The sequence below is a fragment of the Ursus americanus genome, chromosome 28 (assembly GCF_024610735.1).
Source record: "Ursus americanus isolate L20-20 chromosome 28, mUrsAme1.1.p, whole genome shotgun sequence".
NCBI lineage: Eukaryota > Metazoa > Chordata > Mammalia > Carnivora > Ursidae > Ursus > Ursus americanus.
The window spans coordinates 9,206,094-9,223,030 of NC_142154.1; the positions used below are offsets into that span (position 1 = coordinate 9,206,094).

The 16,937-nt window shown below is 40.2% G+C and overlaps 1 protein-coding gene across 11 annotated transcripts in view; it reads right to left on the reverse strand.

Annotated features, from left to right (window-relative positions):
* AKAP13 (A-kinase anchoring protein 13) overlaps positions 1 to 16,937 on the reverse strand; it is a 323,926-nt gene that overhangs the window by 88,550 nt on the left and 218,439 nt on the right. For all 11 annotated transcript variants that reach the window (XM_045813170.2, XM_045813172.2, XM_045813169.2 and 8 more), the window contains 2 exons: positions 7,544 to 7,619; positions 2,455 to 2,591 (listed from right to left, as the gene is read on the reverse strand). In XM_045813170.2, coding sequence (XP_045669126.2) covers positions 2,455 to 2,591; positions 7,544 to 7,619 — 213 coding nt within the window. The remainder of the gene's footprint in view (positions 1 to 2,454; positions 2,592 to 7,543; positions 7,620 to 16,937) is intronic.

Consider the following 16,937-nt stretch of genomic DNA (forward strand, 5'->3'; position numbering starts at 1 on the left):
GAGTTTGTGACAAACACCGCAGACTGCTGAAGAGACCTCTCTGAGGCCAGGGTCACACACACGACTACAGAAGTGACCTAACCCACTACTCAAGGTTCACAGAAAAGAATACTGTGATGCCTTGCCCAAAGATGATTTTTTTTAGAGACGGGAGAGGGGAAGGCACTCTGGGACAGGGTGATGTTTCACAGCATCCACTGAGGCAGATGGTGAGGGATGGATGCTGCCGATGGCCTGTCTGCCACCACCCTGCTTCTGTATAAATCACTGGCTATTAAAGCAGGGGTCTGGAGATGGAGAGCAAAGTAACAGAGAACAGATATGAGAGTCAGGCCTATGTACAATCTCAAGACTGTGACTTACCAGCTGCGTAATTTGGACTACACTTCTCTACCAATCAGAGCCCACATTTCCTCAGGAGTTGAATGAGGATAAAACCACCTCGCAGGGTTGTCGGAAGCACGAAATGAGATCACAGATACTATAAAAAATTCAGTTTGGTGTCGAGTGTATAGTAACCACTTTGTTAAGTATTAGCCTGTCTCTCTCTCTGTCCCCCCTTTTCCTTTCATATGCAAACCCTTGGCTTTATGAACGCTAGAGAAAACTTTTATTGCAAAATCTCTCCCGGTCACAAACAACTTTGGGAAAGTGGGGATACCTAAGAGGAAGAACCCTCCAGATCTCATGCCCTAGCCCATGCGACATTCCGTGAGTGCACAAAGAGACAACAGTACAGCCACCATTTCTGATTTTTCTGAGCCACTCGGGTATGAAATGTGGGTAAAAGTTGGTTTGGGGAGTATGCTTCAACTCCTAACAATTCTATCTCTCTAGTCATCCTGAAAAAACTGCCAAATCTAGCACCAGCCATTTGTATGAACGATCTAAATGTTTTTGGCAGTTTGATTAAGGAGGCAGAACACAGGAAATTCAAATTCTCTTCAGCTAGGAAAATCACTGAGTTTAGTGACCAGAAATCACTACTATTCTGCAGAGTTGGTAGCATCCAGGGACAAGCTGTCGTGCACCTAGCAGGGAGCAAGCAAGTATTTCCTAAAGAAGACTCTGCAATTTCAAAACTTTTGACTATGAAAAATTTCAAACACACATAAATGTTTAACAAATCCCCATGTATTTATGACCCAGTTTCGGTGATTGTCAGTGATTTGATTTTAAAGCTGGAACTAAGAGATATTATCTGTTTATCTGAGACACAAGTAAAATATTCTGAGACATGCCCCTTCAGAATGGCATTCCCCTTGGGGCTGGGGGATGGTTCAGAAGTCCTTACAATGAAAACCTCAAAATCACAGTGGAAATTACCCAAATTCTATTATTTAAAAAAATCATCATACTTTCCCTCTTCCTAGATAACCTCAGAGAAGGACAGACCTCCCCAGTGTGCAGATTTTTTACTTTACAGAACTCACTGAATCAATTCGCTGTGAATAACAGTGACAGGAATCCTGAAGTTCTGTAAATTTTTCCAAGGACCTCTGGAAGACAGTGAGCATGAGCAAAAGGAACACGGTGGAAAAGAAATTAGGGGAGGCCAAATGGGCACATGAGAGCCATTGAACAAAAATGAAAAGAAAGTGCTTGAAGGTACATTTACAGAGGCTTTAAATATGTTCTAGCCCAGAATCCCAGGACACCAAGCCTCTCCCATAACTTATGGGACAGCATCCTCACAAGGTCTAACCCAACTGCCCTTTATCACTTCTCCAGGGTCGTCATGAAGCCTTCACAAAGCTGTCTTCCGGCTGTTGTGTTTCTGCCCCTTCAACCCCCTCACGATTAAGACAACCACGTGTGGCGTATGACTGAGTACCGCTTATGATCCTGCTGTGGGAAAGCCCGCTATTCTTCTCAGGAGACAAAACAGAACTCGCTGCAACTAGATACAAACGTAAGCAAAAGAAAACAAACCGCCCCTATCCCCCGACCCCTTAGAGAGCCTCAAATTATATGAAAATACACAGTGACTCATGTGCATGGGCTTGGCTTTTCACTGGGGAGAAGACAGTCTGGGTTCCCCAGCAGAGATCTAGAAAGTTCCAATTAAGAAGGCTAGATGAGGAGGGGTGACATCACCAAGCTGGGCAGCGAGCTTCAGGCCTAAACACATTAATCAGAAATGACTCTATGGTTAGTTTATACACATGACGTGTTATATAGTCTGAGCTGCGGTCCCTTCCTGCCCACTGAAAAGTATGCACCTTCATCTGATTTAATTCACACCAAAGGAACTCCCATTTCTTTAGGCTTCAAAACCTGCATGTGACCAGCCACAACTGTACGGAAGATAAAGTGGCCGATGCATTTTTCTAAGCCCCCGACACCTGGAGCTCGCTTCTCCGAAAGGGAGGATGCGCTCTTCTCTAGGATCACAAAGAGCTGGAGAGACGCTCAGTACGGCTGGCAGGAGTCGCGTCCTGAGGCCAACAGTACCTTGGGGAAGATGATGCTGTCCACTTCTTCGCTGGGTGAGTGAAAGAGGTCAGAGTCACTGCCGGATTCTCTTTTGAGGACACCTTGTTTTGAGGCACACTCTCTGCCCAGTCCAACCTCCAGGAAGTTCTCACATTCTGAAAAAGAAAATGTATTCAACCAATATGTAAAAAAAATTTTACTTCCTTTTTATTCCAGCAATTCACCTTGTCAGTCAACCAACTAACCTCTCCCGTCTTCCAGTATTAAACAGCTGTAAAGGACACAGTCAGATTAGTCGCTTTTAACTCTGGTATTCCAATTCTAGGGTGACTGTTACTATAGGACAACCATGAGTTTGCCATGTAAACCAAAAGCGCAAAAAAATAAAATGGTAATTTAGAACCATAATGCCATCTATATTTAGGTATTTAAGTGGTAATCTTTTCCTCTTGGTATTAGAAAATATTTTCTTTTGCTACTAAAATCAGAAGTCCTTTATTAGGAAACTATGAGATATGGTTTATGGCCAAATTTCTAAGACTTAAGTTCTTTCTGGAAACTTGTTATCTAGCCAAATAATGGGATTAAAAAAGGAGGGGAAGCATATCTAATAAAAATATCAGTGTATTACACTTATGGGTTTTATTGAGTAATAAGAGAAATACAATTGTTTAACTTCTACCTTAAATAGATCTGACATTGGGGGAATAATGCACTAAAGAGAAATGTATCATCTAGAATCTGTCTTCAGCTCAATACCTAGCATAGGGACTCTGTTGAATCAGACAGAGGGGGGCCTTGACAGAAATGTTATGCTGTAGATCAAGGAATTCTAAACACTTAGTATATTGAAATTAGCAAGGTATTTTAACCCACTTTCTCTTATTAATTCTGTAAACAAAAGGGACATATGACCTGGTAGCAACAGAATTAAAAATATTTGTATGTGGTAAAACCAAGAGCCCAAAGAAAGTCAGTAGGTAGATATCAACCTCCTTCAAGAAGTCTGGAGAGTGACACATTTCCGTTCCCGTTAGCATTTTTATATGGGAGTCAGACAGACCTGTATCAACTCTGCAGGTGGGACATGACCGATCAGCTGGCTACCTAGCAGTTCATGAGAACTCCACCCGGAGGTTTTGGCTGAAAGCAGATTCAAGAGGAGCCGTCGATACAAGATGACAGCAAAACAAAAAATCCTGATGGTTTTAGACTCTATTAACGGACAGTGCACCCAGGTCCAAAATGGGGACAGTCCTGCCATTACGTGACAGCTAGACCGCACCCACAGGATGATGTTTGTCGCTAGGTAACATTTAAAGTAAAACACTGATAAACAGAAATGCACGCACAGTGATGAGGTCACAACAGTGGAAACACTCGAGATCCATGTGGCTTGCACAGGAGCTTGAAGAAAATGTGTCTAAGGGCAGCTGCAGGTTTGCTCTGTGCTGTTCCAGAGGTAGAACAAAAAGCCCACTGAGTGGAAGCCACAGAGCTTTGCTATAACTCGGCTTCTGGGCAATGGGTTGGCAATTTCAGAAAGTAACCACTGTCACTTCACCAGAAGGGGTGGAGCAAAGGCTGAACGGCTTTGTCAAGAGGTTTCAGAAACGATGCACACACAGAAGGGGAAGTAGAGATTAGACAAGCCCCAATGTCTCTAAATTCTCAGGGTCTATGTTTGGACAATAATTGTGTGTGTGTGTGTGTGTGTGTGTGTGTGTGTGTGTACGTGCGCATGTGCTGAGGGATGAGAAGAGGAAGTTTTGTCTTATCTGAATTAGCTAATTATTGATATTAATAAATTATTTGCCCTGGATTAGCTGGGAATTTTAGAGGAAAGGTCAAAGAAGCATTGCACTGGTATATAGGTCATGAATTGCTTGTCCATAAAATTACCTCATCTGTCAGCAGTTAGGTATTTGACTAGGTACTGGGGATTATCCAAATAAAAAGAGATTTTTAATCTGTGTATGTGTGTCTAGTAGTTTACAACCTTGTAGTAGAAACGGACATATTAAGAGACAATTTCAACATAGAAGTACATAAAGGATGCCACCAGGAGCAGAGGTGGGGCCCATAGATTAATTTGAAAATGTTTCAATTTAAATATGACCCTAGTCCATTTCAATCTTGGTTGGTCCACACTGTCTCTGAGTGTTTCGTTCAATGGGAATAGTGCTGCCTTTAAAAGACTGGAAATCATGGGTATTCTGGACTCAAATTTCAGAGAGTATGTACTAACCTAGGTGGAGTTGGTGGGTGTGACCTTTCTACTGCTCCCCCTTTCCCCACTTGGAAAAGTCAGAAACTCCATTTCATGGTTGAGGGGAAAACAGGGGGCTGGCCAAGAAAAAAAAGGGCTGTCACAGCAACTATACTGGCTGCTGACAGTCCAGATGGCAGACAAATAGACCACGTCCCAATTCCAGACTGGAACACAAACCAACTCAAGACGTTCTGATGGAAAATTCACAGGGAAGATCCAGATTCAGCCCCGGGAGGAATAGTTCACTGAAAAAATAAATCTGGGCCAGCACTACAAAGGACCATAAATCAAGCTGGGGTAAGACTCTGCTGTGTGATACAATCCTGTCGAGCGTGGGGGGGGGGGGTGACAGTGGGGGGAGAAGAGTAAGCAAACAGGGAACAAGGGGGAGAAAAAGACCGTGAGCCATCATGAAACCCCACAAATGAGGGGGGGCTCTAAAGGCAAAGCCCATCCCCACTGTGTGTCCCAGGCCTTCCTACCTGCCCTCTTCCTAATGAATAAGATAGAGCAGCACATGCAGGTAGAAGCAAGAACGGTGGTTTCAGAGTCGGTCCCGTCTGGCTTAAATCTCCCTCTGCCTACTTTTAGTAGAAAGATCCCAGGCAAGAAGTCATTTAACCCTAAGCCCTCATTTCCACACCAGTGAAATGGGATGATTAGTACCTCCCTAAAAGAGTTGGAGTGACGGTTAGAAAGAATTTATGCAAATAGTAACCAGCACTCTGCCCCTCGCACACAGCAGGTGTGTGATAAACACACCCAATGAAGTGAAGGCTTCGTTATTAAACTATACTGTGCAAGTATCTGGTAAGGACATTACCTTGACGTGGGCCAGTCCTGTTTTATGACTCACATATAAATCTGCCTATAAACGTTTATGTCCTGAGACATTAGCTTCTTTAAAAGCTAGCAAAACGTGTCATTTTTAAGATGCTCTCTAGTCATTTGGGTCTAAAATTATATATATGCAAACAAATTATAGCAGGAAAAACTACCAGCAGCGCCCACTGGGATTTGCTGAACCATGCTAATCATAATGCATTTGTATTTATTTGTACTTAAATAAATTTGTATTTATCCATAATGGAGGAATATCCAGAGTGATTTTAAAACATGTTATCTTACTTGGTTTTACACTATTGCTCTCTTGAGCTGTGTTCTTAACATAAACGAAACCTCCAACATCCAAAGGGCTTAGAATTCACCAAAAAATTTACTAAAATCGAAAACTCAGGTCTGAGGCTCCAAAGCATAATTCCGATCTTGGATGCTGTTACACGGAGAGTTAAAAAGACCCACCCTAAAAACACCAAAATAGTTATGCTTGGATTTCGAGTATGAAGAGGGGGTTGGCAATAAAATTCAAGAGGATGTCCTGGGGAAAATGCTCAGGGGTTCAAAATTCATTTCTTTAAAATGAGTAAATTAAACTCCAGTGTGTGGAGAACCTTCCACATTTAACCTTTACAAGGCAAACGGTTTCACTGCTTGGATGGTTGGGAGTAATTATACCTTCAGAAAACACCCTGAACAGCTCAAGGAACCAAGATATGGTAAGTAGTATACTTTTTTAAAGTAGAAGATTCTAGGGGGCTGGGTGGGGTCTGTCAGCTAAATCTGTGAACAGGGTCAATCTAACATGCAGAGACCCCAAACACAACTATAGCATAATATCCTCCACGCGAGACAAACCTAGGGAAGAACACTTTTCCTATCTGTCTCCAACACTTCCTTTGGAGTGAAGTCAAAGAGTTGAGAATCAGCAGGAAATCTCTTGGAGATAAAGGATTTGGGCAGTTTGCCTTTCAATTTAATACTGCTGCAGGACACCCACAGCTACACTGTTTCTATAAAGACCAGTCAATGAGGACTCAGGCAATCTTAAAGCAGGTCAGTAAAACCCGTCAAGGTAAACAGAGGTGCTGCTGAGTCAAGTCGACTCAAGAGCCCAGGGTGCAAATTACCAACACTCACAGGGCGGCTGCAACAACGAGGAGGAGAACTGACAGTTACCCACGGCACCGTGTCATTCAGGCAACATCCCCCACTGAGGACAGCTAGTAACTCTTGAGAGATGGAAGACAACACAGCGCACAGACATTAGGGAACTTTCCTTACGTCACTGTGACTTAGTGGCTACACCTGGGTAAAAAGCTGGGCACCTTAACTACCCACAAGTCATGCACTGTGTCATTAACAAGCCAGGTCTTAGCAGCTGACCCTCACCTGTTGTTACTAATACCTCATGGGTGTTTAAGGAAAAGCTCAATTGCTGACAATACAGCCAAAGTTTATGGTTCTCAGTCCTGCTGTGCAGTGGGGGCACCAAAGGAGCCTTCAAAGATTCTGAGGCCCAGCTCACACTCTAGGCCCAATTAAATCACAAGCTCTGGAAGCAGGACCCGGGTAGCAGTATTATTTCTAAAGCTCCCCAGATAATCTCGATGTGCAGCCAAAATGGAGAGCCACAGGTTTAGTTTGTTTATTAGTTAATAAACAAATATTTATAATCTGACCAGACTGAGGAACCATGACCCTACGTATGTGTACATCTACGCTGATCAAAGAAGTGATCAGTCAGAAAGCCACACGTGAAAACTCACTACTAAAATGAAATTTAGGTTAATTATATGACACTACCTATTCTCAGCTGAGACAAAATGCCTACAAACCTAAATCACACACACCCTCTCTTCTGACTCATTGCATGGCATGATAAGGAAGGACGGATCTCCGAAAGCGGTCTGTGATCAGAGGGGGACTGTAGTGTAAAAAACAGACACTTCAGATGCAGTTATCCAAGCAACTGGAAATTGGAACACCCCTGCTCACCTGGGCTCTGTGTGGGGGCCAACAGAGACGCTGCATCAGGGCACGGCTTTATCGTACACCAGCTTTCTCGGTTTATCTGAAGGAAGAGAAAAAACAGATCGACTTTCAGACCGCGAAGAAACGTGGGATGATTTTATAGCTGCTGCAAGTGTATGTACTGTACCAACACTCCTACCTTTTTCTTTAATACTTTATTGTAAAGTGAGTAAAATTATGACAAGAAGAAAAAATCCTTTCCACAATACTATCAAGGCATGCTATGCTCAATTAAGGCTCCAATAAAAGCAACAGGAACAAGATATACAAAGAGAAAACCTGGTGCAGGCCAAGGGTGAAATATTAAAAAAAGAAAAAAATTAACAAATGCAATGCATCGAAGATTAAAATATGTATTTGGTATCTTTATTTGCAAGTTAAAAAATATAAAAATAATTTCTATGTATTTAAGAGTTACTGTCTACTGGGGATCAGATTAAGAATTCTATGTAATTATTAATTTAATCTCCACAATAGCTACAAGAAGTTTGTATTACTTGTATCCAAACAGTAAGCTCAGCACGGTTGCTGAGGTCGTAAATGACAGGACTGGCAAAGTAAAACAAGTCTACGGCAATCTAATGCATATTAAGAAGAAAACATTCCACTAAGATATATATTTTTTTTAATTTAGCCTTTACAGCTCTTGGTCATCTTATTAACATCATAACCATTTACTTCCATTAAATTTAAAATAATATAATATTTTAAATTACCATGAGATTTCAACAGTCCTCTCCCCATAACTGATAAGACAAGTAGACACAGAATCAGTAAGGATACAGAAAACCTGAAAAATATTACCAACCACTTTGATCTAACCAACACATACAGAGCAATTCACCCAACAATAGCAGAATACACATTCTTTTTGAGTACACATGGAACATTCACGAAAGCAGATCATATTCTGTGGTATAAAAGAAGTATCAAATTTGAGGATTAAAGTCATATTACATATTCACTCTGACCACAACAGTATCAAAATCAGAAACCAAAATAAGAAGTTACCTGGAAAAACTGCAAACATTTAAAAAACAAAACAAAACAAAAAAACACACAAAAACTTATTAAAAAAATCCATGAATCAAAGAAGAAATCTTCAGGAATCATTGTATAATTAATTGAACTCAAAAATTCAGACATCACATATAAAGATTTGTGAGACAAAGCTAAAACAGTGTTTAGACCAAATTTGTAACATTAAGTGCCTATATTAGAAAAGAGAGGCCTCAAATCAGTGATATAAGCTTCTACCTTAAGAAACTAGAAAAGAAACTAGAAAAGCAAAGATAAGGAAAACAAAGAACAGATATCAATGAAATAGAAAACAGAAAAATAAAATCAGGGACGCCTGGGTGGGGTCCGTTTAGTGTCTGCCTTCAGCTCCGGTCATGATCCCAGGATCCTGGGATCAAGTTCCACGTTGGGCTCCCTGCTCAGCAGGGAGCTTGCTTCTCCCTCTGCCTGCCTGTGTCTCTCTGTCTCTGACAAATAAATAAAATCTTAGGAAAAAAAGAAAAAGAAAAAAAAAATCGATGAAACCAAAAGCTGATTCCCTGAATAGATCAATGATATCAGTAAAACTCTACCCAGATTGACCAAGAACGAAGTTAAAAACTGCAAGTATCAGGAATTAAAAGAAGTTATTATTACAGATCCTACAGACATTGGAAGGATAACAAAGGGATATTATGAACAACATTACTGTAACAGATTCAACAAGTTAGATTAAATGGAAACATTTCATGGAAGACACAAACTTCCAAAATTTGCTCAAGAAGATTATCTAAATACCTTTATTCTATTAAAGACTACTGAATTCAGTTAAAAACCTTCCTATAAGCCAATCTACAGGTCCAGAAGACTTCAGTGGTGAATGCCACATTTAAGGAAGAAATAATACCAATTCTACACAAACTCTTACACAGAATAGAAAGGAACATACAGCTCATTTTTATGAGTCCAGCATCACCTGGACACCAAAACTAGACAAAGACATTATGAGAAAAGTATAAATTAATATCCCTCAGGAACTCAGATGGAAAATCCTGAACAAAAATTAAGATACTAAATCCAACAACACAGAAAAAAGATCACGTTGTCATGACCAAGTTCATCCCAGGAATGCTGAAAAATCTATTTATTAACAGACCAAAAACTCCACAAATTAATGATTATTAAGAAATGTAGGAAAGTGTTGGGCAAAATTCAACATCTATTCATGATAAAACTCATAGAACACTGGAAACAAATGAAATTCCTCCGCCTGATAAAGGGTATCTATTTAAACACACACACACACACACACACAACACACCTACAGTCAACATCATACGTAATGGGTAGAGACTAAATGCCTTCACTCTGAGATCAAGAACAAGGCAAGAATGTCCATGCTCATCACTTTTATTCAACACGGTACAGGAGTTTCCAGCCAATGCAGCAAAGCAGAAAAAGAAATAAAATGCATAGGTTTGGAAAGGAAGAAGTAAAACCTTCTTTATTCATAGATAGCATGATTGCCTATGTAGAAAATCCTAAGGAATCTACAAAAATGCTGCCAGAATAAGTCAGTTTAGCAAAGCTGCAAGATACAAAGTCAATACATAAAAAAGCAGCACTAGTTCTATATATTAGCAGTGAATAAAGAGTAAAATCAAAAATAAAATAATACCACTTAAAATAGCATCAATAAATATAAAATAATTAAGAAAATCTGAGTAAGACCTGTATTCTAAAAACTACAAAACACTGATGAGGAAAATTAAAGCACGCTTAAATAGAGACAGCATGTTTATACATCAGAAAATTCAGTCCCTAGGGGCGCCTGGGTGGCACAGCGGTTAAGCGCCTGCCTTCGGCTCAGGGCGTGATCCCGGCGTTATGGGATCGAGCCCCACATCAGGCTCCTCCGCTAGGAGCCTGCTTCTTCCTCTCCCACTCCCCCTGCTTGTGTTCCCTCTCTCACTGGCTGTCTCTATCTCTGTCAAATAAATAAATAAAATCTTTAAAAAAAAAAAAAAAGAAAATTCAGTCCCGTTAAGTTGTGAGTTCTCCCCAAATGATCATTACTTGATCCTAAGATTTACTATAGAAGGTATAGTCATCAAGCCAGTGTGGTACTGGCATAAAGACAAACATTTAGATTAATGTAATAAGAGAGAATCCACAATAGCACTTCACAGACATGGCCCACTGATATCTTACAAAGATGCCAAGTGGTATTCCAACCAGGAAAAGAACAGACTTCTGAACAAATAATCCTGCAACCAGTGGATGTCCACATGCAAACAAAAACCAAATCTCCCTCAAATCTCAAATCTTATGTCAACTATAAAAATGAACTAAAAATATATGTAAATATTAAAGTTAAAACTACACAACTTCTAGAAGAAAACAGAGGGAAATTATTCTTTGTGATCTTGGGTCAGGCAAAGATTTCTTGGCACACATGAAAAACCTGAAAAAATTGACTATGTCAAAATTAAAATCTTCTGCTCCTCAAAGGCATTGTTAGGAAAATGAAAAGGCAAACCACAGACTAGGAGAAAATGTTTACACAGGTTCTATCTGCTAAAGGACTGGTAATGTAAATGATATTAAAATATAAATTATTAAAATACATAAATATTAAAATTTAGTAACAATGAAAAACCTCTTAAAATGCCATAAGACAAACAACACACTTTTAAAATGGGCAGAAGACTTGAGAAATTATTTCATCAAAGAATATATATGACTGGCAAAGAACACAGGAAAAGGTGCCCAACATCATTAATCATCAGGAAAGAGCAAATTGAAACCACAAAGAGGTAACAGTCCACCATATCTATTAGAATGGTTAAAATTAAGCCTGATAATACCAAGTGTTGACAAAGATGTGGAGCAACTGAGCACTGATACATTGCCGGGAGGATGCAAAGTAGTACAGCCACTTTAGATGACAGGTAGCAATTTCTTATAATGTCAAACAGATCACTTAACACAACAATCTCACTGACCGGTATTTATCCAAGAAAAACAAAACGTATCTTCGCACAAAGAATTTTAATGGAATTTTCAAAGCAGCTTAACTCATGATAGCCCCTAACTAGAAACAACCCAACTTGCTGTCAATAGATAAATGGATAAGCAAATAGTGGTACATTCATACAGTGCAACAGACTCACAGTAAGAAGGAACGAACCACTGATAGAAACAACACGGGTGAGTCTCAAGATCATGATGTTAAAAGAACAAAAAAAACAGACAAAAAACATTACCTAGTGTATGGTTCCATTTTACAGTATTTTAGAAAAGGCAAAAGAAGCGTGAGGAAGCATATTAGTGATTCAACTGAGGAACAGAATGACTGCAAGGAGACAGGAGGGAACGCGGGGGTGATGGCCATATTCCTACCATGACAGCAGAAGTTATTACACAATTTAAACGTTTGTCAAAATTCAAATTGTGAACTTAAACTGATTTTATTGTACAGAAATTATATTCCAATACAGCTGAAAAAATCCCCTAAATATAAGGGTAATATATGTTTTTATAACTCCCAACACCTTAAAATACTTATAATCCTCTAGTTTCACTAAAATTTTAGAAACCTTTGCAAGAATTCTCTGAGAATATTTTTCATAGTCTTCTCTATTCCATGGCCAATGAGTAAACTGAACATTCTTGGCCTTCAATACGTAAGGGACCAACTAACTATACTTTTCATGTCATTTTAGGCATTTGCATGTTAGAAAAAGTTAAACAATTCGTAAAACATATAATATGTATAGATAGTACATAATGTGAATAATATAGTAATAGTGTATAATATAAATAACTTTAAAATAATGTTTTAATCAAAATTAAAATATTTAAAATATTTATAAAAATAACTACATAATGAAATTAAGATTAAATCAAACCTTTTCTAAAAGATTAATTTATTTGAAACAGAGTGAGCATGAGTGGGGGGAGGGGAAGAGGGAGAGGACTAGAGAGAATCTCAAGCAGATGCCACACTGAGTGTGCAGCCCGACACGGGGCTTGACGTCACAACCCTGAGATCACCACCTGGGCTGAAATCAAGACTTGGAGGCTTAACCAACTGAGCTACCCAGGCGTCCCTACATCAAATCTCTTTAACTGAATACACTCATTTCTGAATAATAGTGGTGAGAACATATTAATGGTGGAAAAATATTCTTCATGGGTCTCTCTTATCTTCCCTAGGTCTTGTGAGCAAAGGCGCTGATTGTCCTTTTGTTCTAAACTATCTTTTCCAAAATGTCTGTGTGTCAAATAGCCTTGAAAAACAGAGATACTGTTTCTTTCCGAAGCAAAGGGTAGGTTTTTTTACTGTCCAGCATAATAAAGATAATGTCTCAGTCAAGGGCAAGGATCAGGCAGGCTCACTACCCATTATAAAAATTGAGGTTTCCCAAGGGTGGGGTTTCTCGGCTGTGGCACAGCATCCACCTGGGCTCCTCTGTGCTGCCCTTGGGCAACTGGGAAGCAAGAGGAACCGACAAGGAAGTGATGCTCACGGTGCTTTCCGTGCAATGAGTAATAAAACCGTTTGTCCCTGGACCCAGGAGCCCTGTGACTTCAGCTAGCACCCATGAAACTGTCAGGCTGCCCTGGGAGCCTGCAAGTAGGGGAAAATCTCAGACCTATCACAGTTTTGACAATTAGTATATATTAAATAGTACTAAAACATTTAAACACAGTGGAAGGCAAAAGTCTCTATTGGATCACACCTATGTGGTGAAAAACCTTAATCTGATTCAGTTTTTCATTGAATGATTATACTTGAATAAACAAACAATAGCTATTTTGACTTTTCTGGTCTCCCAAATTTTTCTTTATAAATTACTTTTTGCTTTTTAAAATTTATTTTGGCACATCTTCTATTTTGTTGTAGCTTTAGGTCGACAGGAAAGTTACAAAGACGGCACATAGTTCTCATAGACCCTTCCCTCACCAGTGTCTCCAATGGGAACATCTTACGTAACTCTGGTACATTCGTCAATAGTAGGAAACCAACATCGGTACATTACTATTAACTAAATTCTAGACTTGATTCGGATTTCATTTCTCTTTCCACTAATGTTCTTTTCTGTTCCAGGATGAAAAACAAAATACCACAGGGCACTGAGTGTGTGTGTGCGTGCACACACGCACATGTGTGTAATTTGGCATTTTAACATCTTCACTGAAATGTAATTCATATACTCTAAAACTCACCCCTCTAAAGTGTATGATTCAATGGTTTAGGATGTATTTGCGGAGTTGGGTCACCGTTAACAATGTCTAAGTTGAGAGCATTTCATCATGCCAAGAAGATACTGTATCTGCTAGTATTCACACCCCACCCCAACCTCCATTTCCCAGTTCTGGGCAACCATGAGTCTACTCTCTGTGTCTATGGATTTGCCTAATCGAGGCACTTCACATAAATGGAACCATACATTATGTGGTCTTTGGTGACCGGCTTCTTTTACTTAGCAAAGTGTTTTCAAGGTTTTCCCATGTCAGAGCATATATCAATACTTCATTCCTTCTACTATCAAATAATCTTCCACTGTGTGAGGACACCCACATTTTATTTATTTATTCTTCAGTTGATGGACATTTGGGTTGTGTTCACTTTCTGGCGGTTTGGAATAATGCTATGAAAATCCATGTACGAGTTTTTGTTTGGGTGTGTTTTCATTTCTCCTGGGTTTACACCTCGGAAACTGCTGGGTCATGCGATACCTTCACGTAACATTCTGAGGAACTACCAGACTTTTCCAAAGTGGCTGCATCATTTGATGTCCCCACAAGCAATGTGTGGGTGTTTTATCTTTCCAAATCTGTGCCAACACTTGTAATTGTTCTTGTCTGTCTGTCTGATTGTGGCCATCCTAGGAGGTGTGAAGTGGCATCTCATGGGAGTGTGTGTGTATTTTAAAAGATTCTATTTATTTATTTGAGAGAGAATGAGAGTGAGAGAGAGCAAGAGAGCATGTAAGTGGGGGGCAAGGGGGGAGAGGGAGAAGCAGGGTCCCCAATGAGCAGGGAGCCTGATGTGGAGCTCAATCCCAGGACCCTGGGATCATGACCCAAGCCGAAGGCAGACGCTTAACCAAATGAGCCACCTAGGTGCCCCAGATGTATATATTTTTTCAAATGGAAAATATATTTTAATCTGTTGGTTACTTTCTAGGAAAGGAAGACAGTATGAAGATGTAATGCACATCACCCTTGGGTTTGTCTCCCTCCTTATTTAAAAAAAAAAACAAAAAACGTATTAAATACCTTCTACATATCAAATCATTATGTGAAGCCTTAAAAGCAGAAGTAGTCAAGAAAATATCCTGCAAGGACTCACAGTTTATGTGAGAGAGAAGTGAAAGTGGACAGTTACTATGTGCCTTGCACACAGCAGCACTAAAATGTGTGCTAACTGGGACAATGTGAGCAGTAATTAATAGAAAGGAGAATGAGAGGAACACCATAAGGAGTAACCATGTTTGAAATGCTGTGTGCACTTCTGGCCAGGTCACAAGTGACACAGAGACATAGGGCCAGAGTTAAGGACTCTCTTCTTCCGCTCCATGCAAGGCATTGCACAACACAGAGAGTGGGGAAGTCAGAGACTGCCACACCCTTGTTAGAAGCAGAAGAATTCAGAGAGCTCAGTTTCACAGAAGTTAAGGAAGCAGAGGGCTGAAACGAGAAGGCAGGTCTACGGTGCCAACCACTGCAGAGACGTCAAAGCAGATAAAAGTTAGAAGTTATCAGACTGGGCAACTGTGAGGTTTCTCGTGACTTTGGAAAGAACAGGTTTTAACAGGACAGGTAAGATCAGAATTAAAACTGTAAAACATCTCTTAATATCTCCAGATTCACAGTACTTTACAGTTCGTAAAATACTGTCAGCTAGATTGGACCTCTCTCCTGGCCCAGGAGGAGCACGATGCCATTTTGAAGAGGCCACACACACTCCATGAGGCTAGGTCTGGGGACCGTATCCTCGCATATGAGCTGTACTGGTGACCGTGTCTGCTCCAAAGACGGAGCTTCTTGAGAATAAGAAGCACATCTTTATTCCACAGGTCTCCCGAGAGTAATAAGTGTGGGGTTTATGGCTGGATGCTTAATGAATAATCTTTGAATTCATTATCCTCACTGATTTTACAGAGAACGAAAAGTTAGGAGAGCCTTTCTGATTATCACTCTGCCTCCGTTTACCAGACCCACAAACAAACAAACAAAACTGAGGCCAGCGGAGGTGAAGGAACTCCAACAAGTCAGTATGGTACTCAGAAACGGCAAGGGCGTTTTCCTCGCTTCCAATCCAGCGTTCTTTCCCTAACCCCACAAATGAGCCTCTTCTGACTTTTTTCTTTGTCTTGGAATTCAACAATTGTTTAAACAAGTTTCAATAATAATACTAAACTGAAAAAACCTGGCAAAGTGCAATTCAGATCTCTGGAGAAGATTAGTTGGAAAACAGAGTCCCTGTTTACTTAAGACAAAAATATTTAGAAAATATCAAAATGAAACAACAAATATATGGAACTGTGGGTGCCAATTTTTTTTAATATCAGGATTCTGTCATTAAGAGAAATGTTTTCTGCTTGTTTCGGGCTGTCTCGAGCCCTGTTTCAGTCACTGACAGCTAATTACCAGCGATGTGCCACGGGTCGACACAAGACACTTTAGCAAATCTGGCCACAATGCAGCTGTCAGCCGGGTCCTTCTTCCGAATTAGGACACATTTACAAACATTTAAAAGTAAAATCTATATTGAAAAATCGTAAGGTTTCAGGTAAATCAAGACTTTCATCAGGGAAGGACAGGGAGATCTAGTATAAGAAGGCTTCACTCTCTTGCGGTCAGTGACACACAGATCATCCACACAGCTGGCCAGTCTGCGTTTCGGGGGCACCCACCTTAGGCAAGAAACAGTGTTAAGGGCCAGCAACAGACAGATGAGTAAGATGGGATCCTGACTACAGTTTGCACGGTAGGTCTCACGGTTTTCAAGTGTGAGGAATTCTTTTTAATTGGAAATACCACGGATTGCATTTGCCTTCATACCCCAGGATGACAGAGGTAAATAACCATGTGAAACGACTCCACCAACTGTGGACCACAGCTCGGGAAACACTGAGTAGTCACTGAAATACAATAGGTATAGGAGTACCGGAAACCCACAGAGGTAAGGAAGCTCCTAGAATAAAATATAAGAAATAAAAAATAAAGGATAATTTCTGGTTCAGAGAGTTGAGAAAAGCTTATTAGCAAAGGTGGTGGTACGTGAGGTGGGCCCTGAAAGGGGGCAGTATGCTCCGGATTAAGAGGAGAGGCAGGAAATTCTAGC